Raw genomic sequence first — 14,726 nt, 5'->3', positions numbered from 1 at the left:
GACGAGATGTGATAAATGAGTAAAAACTAAAAAAAACATGGCGAATGCTGTTTGGATTTCTACAGTTTCTATTCTCAGTTCATCAACGAAAAGCTCATGGTACATAAATATGCAATAAAATGCATCACCAGCACTAACTCCAAGCTTTGTGAAAATCCAAATCTTAACAGTCTCAATTGCCTACAGAGGTTTGTGTTTTTAAAGGTAACGTGAAATAAAGCTACCGTGGTTTGAAATCCAGTCTGATGATTTTTGCTGTACATTCGCAGGCTGATATTTCTGTGGTAGTGAAGAGAGTGACTGTGGTGGTGTTTATTGCTTAAGCCTTACTCAGAGATAGATAAATAATGTGTATATATAAATGTATTAAGAACAAATTTAATTTTTTGTAACGATTGAGCTTGAACTTTATTTGTAATAAAAGTTTTTGGCCCTAATTTGTCTGATTTTTGTCCTTTTCTCACAAAGACTTGTTCTACAGTTTGGGAAGTTTTCATATGAAAGAATTGTAGGTTTAATCAGAAAAATATATATATAATTTTTACAATAATAAAACATTTGTCTTGAGAACCAAACTCAACATATCGGAGTAATTTCTTTAGTAATGATGGTGAATATTTAACATTGCCTAATTAATTGCATTAATATTTAAATTTTTTTGTAGAATTTTTGGTCAAATAAAAACATCTGTTTTTTTTTTTTTTTTTTTCTTGCCTGACAAATTTATTTCTAAAATGAATTAAATGTACAGTGTTTTTAGTTTGAACTGTTTTACTATTTTAGTTTTCTATTTTCAGTGTATATGTTAAAATCAAAAATAAAACTATGCAAAGCTCCACATTTAACACTTAATATGCTTTGTCTACCTCCAAACAAGCACACAAAGGTCATTCTAAGTTATTTATTAACGTAATGAGTAGATTTGCATGCTGAAGTAATGTGCAATGGCCATAAATTACACAACCTTGTTTCTGTACACACTGGATCATTTTCAGTGTTTGACTGCACCAAATGCTAACTTGAACACAGCATTTCCAACACAATCTCATGGCAATTTGTAATTTTTTGATTTAGTGGCTAATTCATACGAATTCAGTCATATGAAAATGTACGATTTTAAATACGAATTGGCCACTAAATCAAATAGTTACGAATTGCCATAAGATAGCATTGGAAATGCTTTGTGTTCAAGTTTGGTGCAGCCAAACACTGAAATTTTTCCAATGCAATCTCACAGCAATTTGTAACTTTTTGATTTAGTGGCTAATTCATATAATTTTGTACGATTTTCTCATCAATGATGGTTGGGCTTAGAGGTGGGATCGGGTGTCACGCGTCCTTTTTAAAATCGTACATTTTCATATGACTGAACTCGAATTAGCCACTAAACTGACAAAACGTCAAATACTTACATTTTCTCGTGAGATCAGCCTGTCATTTCTTTTCTTGTAAAAGTTATTAGTAGAATGTCAGACCTGAATGCTTATCAACCTGAAGAAAAAATACATAAAATATAAAAAAGTTTTGGGGAAAAGTTACTTTCGAAAGTGATGCATTAAAATATTGAGTTACTCCCCAACAAAATAACTCATTGCGTTACTAGTTACTTTATATGATAATGCGTTACATTACTTTTGTTTTTTGTTTTTTACCTGGCTGAGGCTTGATCTCTTTTAGAACTTGCAGGGATTTTTTTTTTCTTTTAATAAATAGAGGAGCAATTGATAACGCATTGTATAACCTTCATCTACCTTAAAAAACCCATCCAAAAGTAATAACGTAGAATAATGTTATCTTCTGAGAACTTTCTGACCCCTGAGCTATACGTGCCACATATACAGTTTAAAGCAATGCGCTTGCTACTTTTGTACTTTTTGTCTTAGTACAGTAAACTCAGTCTATTGAGACAATAACCTTTTCCTTTTCTTCCATTTGACCTAATAATAATGAGAATACTTCCATTGTAGAAATCTAAAGCTCTGGTCTGCCATCTTGGTTTCTGTCTGTTACTGCAGGGAGCAAATTCTGTCATTGTGTGTGTGATTTAAAAGCCAGATTTTCTTTTAAAAGCCAATTAATTAAACTGAAATGTAACTTGCATTAATTTTTTTTAACTGGAATGTTATTACTTTTTTAAAGTTATGCATTATTTGTTACTTTGAAAAGTATTATTACATAACTCACGTTACTTTTAATGCGTTACCTCCAACACTGAATATAAATGAATTTTCTGTTAAGACTTTTTTTTACAGTTTAAAATAAATAAATAATATATATATATATATATATATATATATATATATATATATATATATATATATATATATATATATATATATATACATATATATATATATATATATATACACACACACACTACAGATATTTAAAGGAGAGAAAGGAAAATGTAAATTTTATATAGGGATGCTCTGATCAGTATTTTTGGAACTGATACGGAGTATCCATTCCTTGTCATGGTGATCGCAGATACAGAGTAGCGATTTGGATGCTTCAAACTTTATATAACTTCGCCATTAAATAAGCACAATTACTGTTTAAAGCTGCGGTCAAACTTGACTTTTCTCCCCATAGACTTCCATTCATACGCACGCGAATGCGTCAGACCGGAAACGCAGGGTCATGCGTTAAGTTTCGCAGTTTGCTGCGGTGCAAAGTTCAAGCTTGGTGAACTCTGACCAGCGAAATCGCATCACTTGACTGCGTGAGACCAACCGAGGATCAAAACAGGACTTCTCTGGGCAGAAATTTAAAACATGGAGCAATCGCTGGCTTTTTTTTAATGTCTAATCATCTTGTTTTATCCCGCCCCTTTTCGCAGTGCCGCACGACAGAATTTCGCACACACAAAGTCCAGTGTGACTGTAGCTTAAGTATGAGATCTTGCCTTACCTAATATAATTGGCCAGATTAGCCAGTACCGATCAAGTCATGAAATGCGACATATCGGCTGATACCAATCTCCAGCCGATCAATCGGAGCATCCCTAATTATTTTTATATATATATATATATATATATATATATATATATATATATATATATATAAATCAGTAAATAATACTTCAGAGTGTTTCAAAGAAGCACATTTAACCAGTGTTTTGAAGGACACGTGTGTATATTTAATGGAAAGTGCACTTGAAAAATTTCAGTGTATTTTTATTTTCAGTGTAAATGACAGACATAAAATATCAAGATTATACAACGTATAAAACACTATTTGTATTACACAAAAATCTCAACATTATGAAGTCCTGAGAATACTTCCAATTCTGATCCCCGAATTAAAATATGTAAAAAGAAACAAACACAAAAACAAAGAAAATGAAGCGTGTTAGAAACGCAATAACAACAGCACTATGCTGGATTCAGCACTCATTAAACATGACCATTTAGGCATACGTGACTGACACATCCATTCAAAAACAGCCCAGCAGGCTCATTACGGGTTTAGTATACAGCAGCAGTCATGATTAAAGCAGTGCAAGCAGAAACCAAGCTGTAACCAAGAAACTCTGTCACAGGAGGAAACACTGAATCTCCAGTCGATCCATAATGACTGCCACAGACAGACAGAGAGAGATGATTACAGCTGAGGACGGTCAGAAATGCACAGCGAATCGGTTCGTTTTCTGTGTTAGTAAATGTGTTTCGTATTAATATCTAAAAGCTTCAGACATATTTGGCATTACAGCGAGGACGCAGCCTCCATTTTCGCATTCCCCATGGATGAGTGAGTTTTCCCCTTCGCTCAGATCCATTGTTTAGGGTTGCGCAGGATCTCCAGCATTTCGGCTTCTTTAGTGCCTTTCGTGGGCTCATGCATGTACTCCCACCTGGAATCAAACATTTATGGACTGTAAGTTTGAAATATTAAACAGCCGACAGACGCAGTAAAGAAAGAAGAGGTCCTGTCTGAGATTACTTTGAAGTTTAAAACGCTCGTATCATGAGGAATACAAAATTCTTCTGTTGTTTAAAGTTATTGTACACTGTTAAAAATGCTGGGTTCCACACGATTTCATGCTGTCCCAACACAAATCAATTAAGTTCACTCAATTGTTTTTACTAATTCAAGTGGATTGAACATAAAACAATTAAGTTGGCCCCCCAAAAAACTTCTGGAAATATGTTGATTCAGCTCATTTTAAATAAGTTTGGTCGGTACCAATAGCCTAGTGGTTAAGTACGCTGACATATACTCTAGCACTATGGTACTCACAGTGACCCGAGTACGAGGTCCTATGCCAATCCTTCCCTTCTCTCCACTCACAATGCTTTCCTGTCAGTCCTTCACTACCCTATCACAATAAAAGGTGAAAAAACGCTACAAATAATAATAAAATAATAAAAATAAGTAGTTTGAACAAGCAGCAAAAACATTTTTCTTCATTTGTATGTGCAATTATTTTGTGGACGCATAGAAACAAAGGTTCGACTGCTTTAAAGGGGTCTAATTATTCAGCTTAAAGCAGGGGTGCCCAATCCTTTTCTTATAAAGGGCCAAAAACCAAACTTGATTCAGTGTGGTGGGCTGAAGCTAAATATACCAAACTGTATTACATTATTTGCCATGGTAACTTTACTTATTTAATAATATTTAAAAATTAATAGAAAAAAAAAATTTACCGTATCAATAATAATGACTTTTTTTTAACCAATACTATACTTATAATACAATAAAACCATAAACAAATCTCATTTATAACACAATGGAGTTCCATGCTTTTTTATTTTATTAAATAATCATTTTTCACTCACTAGTGAAACAGAGGTGTTCTATAGTGTGGTTTTAGCAACGTGCCACACACATACTGTATATCAACATCTGAAAATGTACTTAAGGATTTCATGACTCTTTAATAAATCCAATTTATTTACAACATATAATTGAAACATTTCATTTCACTTTGCTGTTTTGTAGTTCATCAATTAAACAAACAAACATAAGGGTTATGTTAAATTAGTCACGATCTCCACAACCTTACCCATTATTCTCCCTCTCATCTCAGATGGGATGGTGGGCCAAATCAAATGTTACTATGGGCCAACTTTGGCCCGCGGGCCCTAGTTTGGGCATCACTGGCCTAAAGGCTTAGTTCCCACCACAAATGAAAAGTCAGTCATTAATTATTAGCCCTCATGTCTTAAACACCACAGAGCTTTATTTATCTTCAGAAAGTTGATATTTTAGATGATTCAAGCGCTCTCTGACCCTATGTAAACAGCAAGGGAACTGAAACAATCAAAGTCCCAAAAACCCAAAAACATTGTTAAACAATTTCAAGAGACTTCTGTGCTTTAACTGTAATGAAGCTATGGGAATATTTTGTGCGGTAATAAAACCTGAAATATAGAATTATTCGCTAGTATTTTCTATTTAGCGTGCTCTCATGAACACGTCCAGAAATACACAGAAAAATTGTAATTAAATATTAATACCTGATATAAATATTTGTACCTGATTAGTCACAATTAATACTGTACATGATTTTAGTACAGTAAACAATGTTTTTAAAGTTATCAAAAATAGTTAAAGGGCATGAGAGTAATATGCAGCAGCTGATATGACAGACACATATTTTCCTCATGCAAAGTAATTTACCTTGCAGTAAGTGGCAGAGACATCAGGATGCTCTCGATGCGGGACCCCGGTGTGGCCAGACCAAATTTCACCCCTCTGTCATACACTAAATTAAACTCCACATATCTAAGAAACACAGACAGAGCTTTGTTAGCTGTTGAACAACTGACATATAACATCAAATGTAATTAAAAATAAATAAATAATATATACTTATTATATGAAATTGAAATGATATGAAATTGTGCTAAAGCTGCATTTGTTTGATGACAAATGCAGTAGAGCCATATTTTTACATATTATTCATAAAATTCTAATGATTATTGTATTCCTGTAGTGGCTACGCTGAATTTTGCTCCCAATGTCAACAGGGTTTCTGCAAGTTTCACAAAGTTAAATTTAAGGCTTTTTAAGACCATTATGAATGAAATTTTAGACTTAGGCAGGGCTAAATGCTAAGGATTTTTTGTCGAATATCCCAGTTAGAAAAGATCTTCACTTGCCCTATCAAAAATGATTACAATTTAATACATTTAATTATACAATAATAATAATAATTGTTAGATTTTTTTAATTATTATTATTATTTTCAAACATATCCATTTACAAACCCTATAACCCTGACCAAGAATAGAACAAAACATAGCTGTCAATTAGTTCAGTCTACAATAATAATAATTTAATGATAAAAACCATAGGTCAGTATCCTCAGCAGTAAATAAATGGAGAACTTTTGAGCAAATGTTACTGTAAAGTAAAACTAAATACTATTTTTAAATTAAAGTTTAAAGTTTTATTGAGATGGATGTTGGTGATTGTATGGGTGTTAAAGGCCAGATTGGGTAGCTATACATGCACAAAAGAAAATTAAGACCTGTTAAAAAAAAGATTAAAGACCTACAACACAACATTTCAGTAGATTTAAGACTTTTTAAGGCCTAAAATTTAGCTTTTGAGATTAAAGACATGTTAAGACTTTAAGACCCCTCACATGACCCTAAGGAAATCAATTAATATGCTGATTTGATGCTTGAGAGACATTTATATTGTAAGCTTTAAAAAATGTGAAACTCTTTTCCCTCATTATTTGATTATTAGAAAATTCATTAGCCAGAATCTCTTTATCCATTAATCATTCACGCAGAAAGGAGGCTAAATCCTATCAGCAGATATTTTCATAAAATAAACATTGCACACTAGGCCACACAAAATAAAATCATTATACTTACTCTGTTCTGACTGGCAATTTTAGATTGCACAGTAAAAATATACCCAATTACGTCACTACTTTTGCATCATCAATAATTCATTTCAACAATCATATTGAACAACAGAAGTAAAAACTGGAGAATTATTTTGCAGGAAGGCACATGTTACTAGAAGGTATACTGCTGTGGCTAAAAGCTAGCGAGAATTATTGTTTACTAAAATGCTCATTAATTGTACTTTATTAACATCTACTTCTACCCCAACCCTCACAGTAATGTAAAAACAGTAATTAGTGTTGTACGGTAATTGTATGGTTGTAATAATATAAATAATTTTAGGTCACAGATGTCTCCTTTCTAAACTTATGCAGGAAAGCTCAAAACACATTCGCTAGATGGCGCCGTTAACCCACGCAATGCTTTAATCTGCACGTGATAGACGTATTTGAGGGAAAAATAAAAGCAATTACACATTTAAGACAATACAGAAATGTGTATTTAAGCAATAAATGACATCTCTGGTTCTATAAAAATAAATTTTACTGAACACTAGACAGTTTTCTTTAACTGACCTGCCTCTTCTGACCTGCTGCCAGTCCTTCTCATCAGGAGTAAAGGAGTCATTCAGATGTTTGTATACAATGGGCAGGTAACAAGGCACCACAGTTTTCGCGCAGCTCCTGACAAAATTAAAGACCTCGTCCTGATCAGGGGAATCCAAATCATCGAAAAATATCCCACCAATGCCTCTTGTCTCCCCCCGGTGGCGGATGTAGAAGTAGTTGTCACACCTAGAAAATAAAAAATAAAACTATAGGTGATGCTAATCTTATGTTTACCAGTGATTAATCACAGAAAAGTTTGTATCAATATGAGTATATATCTTAAAGCTTCTTCATAGTGAGGATGACTATAATAAGAAAATAAAATCTGATGAAGTATTAATACATTGTCAAGCTGAACGTAGCAGTGAGCGATTTTCATAAACAAAATATTACCATGGGATGCTGTGGATGCTAATATACACTACCTGACAAAAGTCTTGTCGTCTATCCAAGTTTTAGGAACAACAAATAATAACTTGACTTCTAGTTGATCATTTGGTATCAGAAGTGGCTTATATGAAAGGCAAAGGCCTCTAGATTACGCTTATTTTACCAAAATAAAATATGATCATGCCATGATTTTTAATTATTTAATTAGGGCAGTAAGGCCTGACTTTGCTGAGACATAAGTCGTTTAACAGAAATAATGTACAGTATAGAATATAAAGTCATGGTGCAGTGGAAAAATAATTATTATTGTGGATGACTCCCATGAGCTTGGAGGACTGCATCCATACATCTCTGCAATGACTCAAATAACTTAATATAGTGATCTGGAATGGCAAAGAAAACGTTCTTGCAGGACTCCCAGAGTTCATCAAGATTCTTTGGATTCATCTTCAATGCCTCCTCCATCTTACCCCAGACATGCTCATTAATGTTCATCTCTGGTGACTGGGCTGGCCAATCATGGAGCATCTTGACCTTTTTTGCTTTTAGGAACTTTGATGTGGAGGCTGAAGTATGAGAAGGAGCGCTATCCTGCTGAAGAATTTGCCCTCTCCTGTGGTTTGTAATGTAATGGGCAGCACAAACGTCTTGATACCTCAGGCTGTTGATGTTGCCATTCACTCTGCAGATCTCTTGCACACCCCCATACACATATAACCCCAAACCATGATTTTTTCTTCACCAAACTTGACTGATTTCAATGAGAACTTTCTTGGGACCATCCAGGCTCCAATAGGTCTTCTGCAGTGTTTATGATGATTGGGATGCAGTTCAACAGATGATTCATTGGAAAAAATCTATCTTCTGTCACTTTTCCAAATGATCAACTAGAAGTCAAGTTATTATTTGTTGCTTATACAACTGGGATCAACGACAAGACTTTTGTCAGGTAGTTTACTGCATTCTGCAAATAATGGGAAATGTTATCACTGCTTAACAGTTCAAATCCACCCAGAAGATAGAAAGCTCACAAAAAACACACACCCGCATACACACCCATAACAGCTGTAACACACCCGACTGACCAGTGCTGGATGCTCACTGATTACATGGTCTTTGGATTACGTAATTGGATCCCAGAGTTTATAATCAAATTACATGTTTACTTATTTACACAATAGCAGAAAACTATGCATGATTAATTGACTCTCCCCAATTCTTTTCTCTCTTTTAATTTTTCTCTTCTAAAAATTATACTGTGCCTCATGTTATTTACATTTGAATATGATCTGTATGAATAAAATTCTTATGAGCTCCTGTGTTAACCGTGCAAAGCGAATAAAGAGAAAAAATAAAACAATAAAGGGGACTCAACTTTCTTTTTAAATGTGATATATAGAGTCTCAGCCTGCATTACATTCAGTTTTTGAAGCCGAATAATAATAATAATAATAATAATAATAATAATAATGCACTGAAATAAAAATGTTGGTCAGAAATATTTAGGATAATTATTATATAGATCATTATAAAAATGTTAGGCTGTGTTGAACTGCAGGTAACATAATATATTTAAAAAAATGTTTTTTAGTGTTTAAGTGTTAAATAATTAATATTTTTTAATATTATAATAATTAACAATTAATAAGTGATTTAACAATTATAATATTTTTATTGCGCTTTTTTTTTCCACCAAATAACAAGCCCACTACAGTTCTTACCTTAACCCCTGTGGAAACTCTGCTGTAATTTAATGTTTAACACATTTTAGATGATGATGATGATGATGATATATGCCAAATTCAATAGTTTGTCATGGGGGCCAGTTCATGAAAAGCATCCCAAATGAGGGGCTGGAGAGATATGACTTGCAATATGAGTGATGACTCAACAGCAATACAAGAGCCCATATGTTGGATTTCTGCTCCTTAAGACACCCACTAGGGTTGCTCAATTATGAGAAAAATCATAATCACAAATATTTTGGTCATAATAATAATGGTTTCATTCGCACTTTTAAAAGCATGAATGATGCGCATCCCATGCTGCAAATGTTACATTATTATTAATTGGTATGTGTAAAAAAAGTTAGATGAAGATTTTTAATAAAAATCTAAAAGTAGTCAGCTGAAATTAACCGCGGTTAATTTATTGGAAAGGCTTCTCAACGCTGCATTTCTGTCCCAAGGATATTGTGAGAACTTGGCAAACGTGTTTTTTCCATTTATGCTCCTAGGGCTTGGAATGACCAGCAAAATCAGCTTTATCTTGACACACTTCCAACTTTGAGTACTTTTAAACATCTTCTGTACAACATCTTAAATTATACTTGTAATTGTTTTTTTTTATGGTCTGACCTTTTTCATGAATGGTGATTTAGTAATTTTGTGGTATTTGTTCTGTGATTTTCGTGTGAAACTTTATGTTCTGCCTGCCGTCTTGACCAGGTCTCACTGTAAGAAGAGACAGTACTGTACTAAATTACAGTAAATAATAATAAAACGATCGACAACGAGTAATCCAAATTGTTAATAACTATAACTTTCATCATGTAATCAGTAGCATTTTACGATTTCTAAATAATCTACCCAGCTCACAACAGGAATAAGATCCCTACCACTTCTTGAAGTCTGGGTAATATTTAGGATGGTGCTTGTCACACGCTTCCTTCAGAGTCTTGTGGAAATGGGTGGCATCTTCCAAATCAATGTAAACAGGAGTGAGATCCGTTCCTCCACCAAACCACCACTGCTTTGTGCCTATGAAAAGAAGGGAGATGGAGATAAAGATGAGTGGTGCTCGTAGATAACAACATCTCTACTAACGCGACTGTAAAAGCACTCACCATCTGCTTCCTCAATCTCAAAGTATCTGTAGTTGAAGTGCACTGTGGGAATGTGGGGGTTTTTGGGGTGTATGACTGAACTCACACCCATTGCACGAAATGGCAGCTTTCCTGGATCACGGATATAATGATATTGTAAAACTAAAACATATGTGGTCATTTCCTCTTAATTGTATGATCTTTAAGACTATCAGGAAGACCACTAGTGGTTCAAACGGAGTTCAGAATTAAAAACTAGAAGTAAAACAGAACACACAACAAACTGGTTTCAGTCACTCTCTGCGTTCACTTTGAAAAGGGAAGTCAGTGTCTCACCATCTTTCCCTTTCAGGATTTTTCCACGGCTGCGCATCTGCCTGGCGGCCTCCTCTGTGAGATTTCCATCCACCACAGACACGTTCACACCCGCTTTCTCAAAAATCTTGCCGTCCTGCATCACACAGCTGATGCCGCCACCACCTTTAGCAGACACAAGAGAAACAGTGAAAGTCAAATCGGCATGAAGATTATAGAAAATACTTAATTTATTCATGTTTCTATTTTTACTCTGAACAAAGCTAAAGACATTTTTTTAGATCACACATTTCTTTTTTTTTATTGTTATCATTTTTATTAAAAAATATAAGGAACATAATTATAAAAACACTGACAGCCAATTATAGAGTCCATCTAGATTTAAAAATTGCAAGAATTTATTGTGTCAGAAGATAAAACTGTTGTAAACTTTAATCACTTGTAATGACTTAAGTAATCATTAAAACTTACAAATGGTTTTGCTCTTAAGTGACTTAATTTTATGGTTATTCTGGTTGTTAATATCCTATTATTGTATGCTATTTATTAATATTTAATATTTTTACATTTTTCGAACACCTTTCTGACACAAATTATGATGTAAATGTAGAAATAATGAGATAACTTCGAAGTAATGCGTAAAATGTCTTTTCATAGATATTTATCTAATATTTATGATGTATTTCATAAATTCTGTGACATTTAGACTTTCTTGTCACACTTTACAATAAGGTTCCATTAGTTCATGTATTTACTCATGTAAACGAAGAAGAATGATACTAGCATACTAGTACAGTATTTATTAATAATAATTCACTTATGCATTATTAAAATCCAAAGTTGAGCGTGTTGACATTAGCTGACACTGTGAGTTAACAAAAACTAACAGTGACTTTCTTTTCATTAACTAATATTATGAAACAAATGTTTTGTTCATTTGAATCTATGATTAAAATGTCTTTCATAGATTCATTCATTCATTCCTTCGGCTTAGTCCCTTTATTCATCAGGGGTCGCCACAGTGGAATGAATCAGCCACTTTTCCAGCATATGTTTTACACAGCGGATGCCCTTCCAGCTGCAACCATCACAGGGAAACACCCATACACTCTCATTCACACACATACTGTACAATGTGGCCAATTTAGTTTATTCAATTCACCTGTAGTGCATGTCTTTGGACAGTGGGGAAAACTGGAACACCCCAAGGAAACCCATGCCAACATAGGGAGAACATGCAAACTCCACACAGAAATGCCAACTGACACAGCTGGGACTCGAACCAGAGACCTTCTTGCTGTGAGGCGACAGTGCTAACAACTGAGCCACTGAGATCTAATTGTTATGATGCACCCCATAACCCTGATGAGATATTTAGAGTTTCTGGTCACACTTTACGATAAGGCTCCGTGAGTTAATACATTTACTAACTTGAATTAAGAAGAATGAACAATACACATTGTTCAACATTCACTAATGCATTATTAATATTCAAAGTTGAGCTTTTTAGCAACTAACAATGACTGAATTTTCACTAACTAATGTTAAGATGCTTGAATAAATACTGTAATACATGTATTGTTCATTGTCCATGTTAGTAAATGAGCAATTCCATGCGAATGTCAACCTTGCCATGAAAAAAACCAAGCTTCAACCAAAATAGCGAAAACCTTTCTACATATTTGGGGTTTTATTGCATCTTTTTATTGTTGTGCGTTTCTGCTTGCCTTGTATTGTTAGTATTTTGCCTTGTATCGCTTTGAGTCTAAGAAAAGCGCATTACAAATTTTATTTATTATTATTATTTAACAGTACTTAAAAACTATTTTTTAAAACCCTGATTTTAACATATAAAGCGGTTCATGGTTCAGCTGCTGGTTATATCTGTGATTTGGTGACTGTTTCTTCTTCTTCTCACTGTTTACAGTCTGCATCAGGTCTCACTTTGTTCCAGCCTCGTTGCAGACTCCACACTACAGGAGGTAGGGCATTCTCCTACCACATGCCTAAATTCAGGAATGCTTTACCTACAACCATCAGGAATGCCAGTTCCCTGGAGGGTTTTAAGAAATTGCCATCTTTTTAGTATTGCTTTTAATCTATGAGGATTTCTGTCAATTTTAACTATTTGTGTATTTTTGGTATTTTATGTTTTTATTGTTGTTCTATTGTTCTGTAGCGCTTTGGGTTTAAGAAAAGCGCATTACAAATAAAATGTATTATTATTATTATTACTCAAAAATGTCTCTGTCAATGTTTTCAAACTATTATATTTCATTTAGCAAAGTCACACAAGTGCCAATTTCACATCTGTCACACCATAACGGAGAGGGGTCACATACATAATGACACTTTTACCTCATAAATACAAAAATGTCAAATCAAATAAAATCAATCATGTCATCTATAATGAGCCAACTCTTATCAATTTGATTAGCAACTTTCTTTTGGGTTGTGCAGTTTTATTCACAGAATTTCTACTAAGTATGTTATATACTGTAAAGTTGCAGACTTTTTTGTCACATCCATAACGCATGTTCATTTTCCTCATTTAAAATATAACAAATGTTTACAGATTGATATTTTTTTTGATCCCATAACTCTGTTGCGAGTTGTTTTGGTAAACATAAACAGATGTTTCAATATAATGTTAACATATACTTTCTCTGCGAATTTAAGTTTTGAGTTTTTACTCCAAATGTCACACCCATAACGCTGAAATAGCTCAAATACATGAAATAAAATTAACTAGTGGAACCTTAATGTACAGTGTGACCAACTTTCTATATAACATAGAAATATATTTGTATCTATGTTTTTAATCTCAAAATTTGGATTCCTAATCAAATTAAAAGGAGGTAACATAGTTATTACACCTCTGTGCTCTTTATGTGGGAATATCTTAAACAAAAATCAGGACTTTAGCCAACACTGTTTGCTCTACGTTCAATTTTATGTGTGCCACAAGTTGTATTACACATATATTTTATATTTCATCCAGACTTGTTTTTAGAACAAAACACACAGAGAAAACCTCATTATAAAATACAGTTTAAAGTTAAAGCATCATGATGTCAATGAACAATAATATAAACATTAAAAAGCCAACCTTCCTTTCTGCTCCACCTGTCCACCCTGAACGAGCCTCCGTCCACCTGCTCCAGGGCTCTGCAGAAAGCCGCCTGTGTCTCCATGATGAGCATCTCCATCCTCGTCGACATCTCGTCTTTCCTCCGCTCCAGGAGCTTGATGTCAGTGATTGGTGGAGACATAAACGACTTGCACCTCTGCCGAATGTCTCCGTCCTCTTCCTCAACCCTGGAGATCTTCGTTGCCATTTCTGCCCGCTGAAAGTGACTTACACCTGCCACGAGAACACCCGTGACAGCCGCGGCTCCTGCAGCCAGAAACACGCCTTTACCGTACCGTCCAAGAGAGATCCTCCCCGGCGACGCCTGGCACATCTGCCTGGTTCCCGTTTTTATGAATGAGCATTTTCCTCCCGGAAGAAAGGCACTACATTTACGCAGGGTCGAGTAACGGGCTACGAAAGAGTGTACATCATCTGTGCCATGCGCAGAGCGGGACACTCGGCACAGTCTTGCTATTGACCTCGCGGAGTTGTTTATTGTGCACAAAGCTAACGAAGTCATGTTGTCTGCTGAGCGAACACGTCTGTCCACGAGCTCACAATTGATAAGAGTGTCATAAATGGGTGTAAAGTTACTATATGCGGCTCCGCACGTAGCTTCTTCAACAGTTCTGCCCGCGGAGGCGTGACTT

General features: G+C 34.5%; 1 protein-coding gene across 1 annotated transcript; it reads right to left on the bottom strand.

Moving 5' to 3' along the window:
* Nucleotides 1-3,116: 3,116 nt before the first annotated feature.
* Nucleotides 3,117-14,726, bottom strand: cpox (coproporphyrinogen oxidase). Its single transcript, XM_056463820.1, has 7 exons — nt 14,053-14,726; nt 10,965-11,108; nt 10,650-10,760; nt 10,422-10,563; nt 7,382-7,600; nt 5,623-5,727; nt 3,117-3,853 (listed from the first exon to the last, which is right to left on the bottom strand). The coding sequence occupies exons 1-7, from the start codon at nt 14,594-14,596 to the stop codon at nt 3,769-3,771; spliced, it is 1,350 nt and encodes a 449-aa protein (XP_056319795.1). The 5' UTR covers nt 14,597-14,726; the 3' UTR covers nt 3,117-3,768.

This window comes from Danio aesculapii, chromosome 8 (assembly GCF_903798145.1).
Source record: "Danio aesculapii chromosome 8, fDanAes4.1, whole genome shotgun sequence".
Taxonomy (NCBI): domain Eukaryota; kingdom Metazoa; phylum Chordata; class Actinopteri; order Cypriniformes; family Danionidae; genus Danio; species Danio aesculapii.
This window is presented reverse-complemented; position numbering and strand designations above follow the sequence as displayed.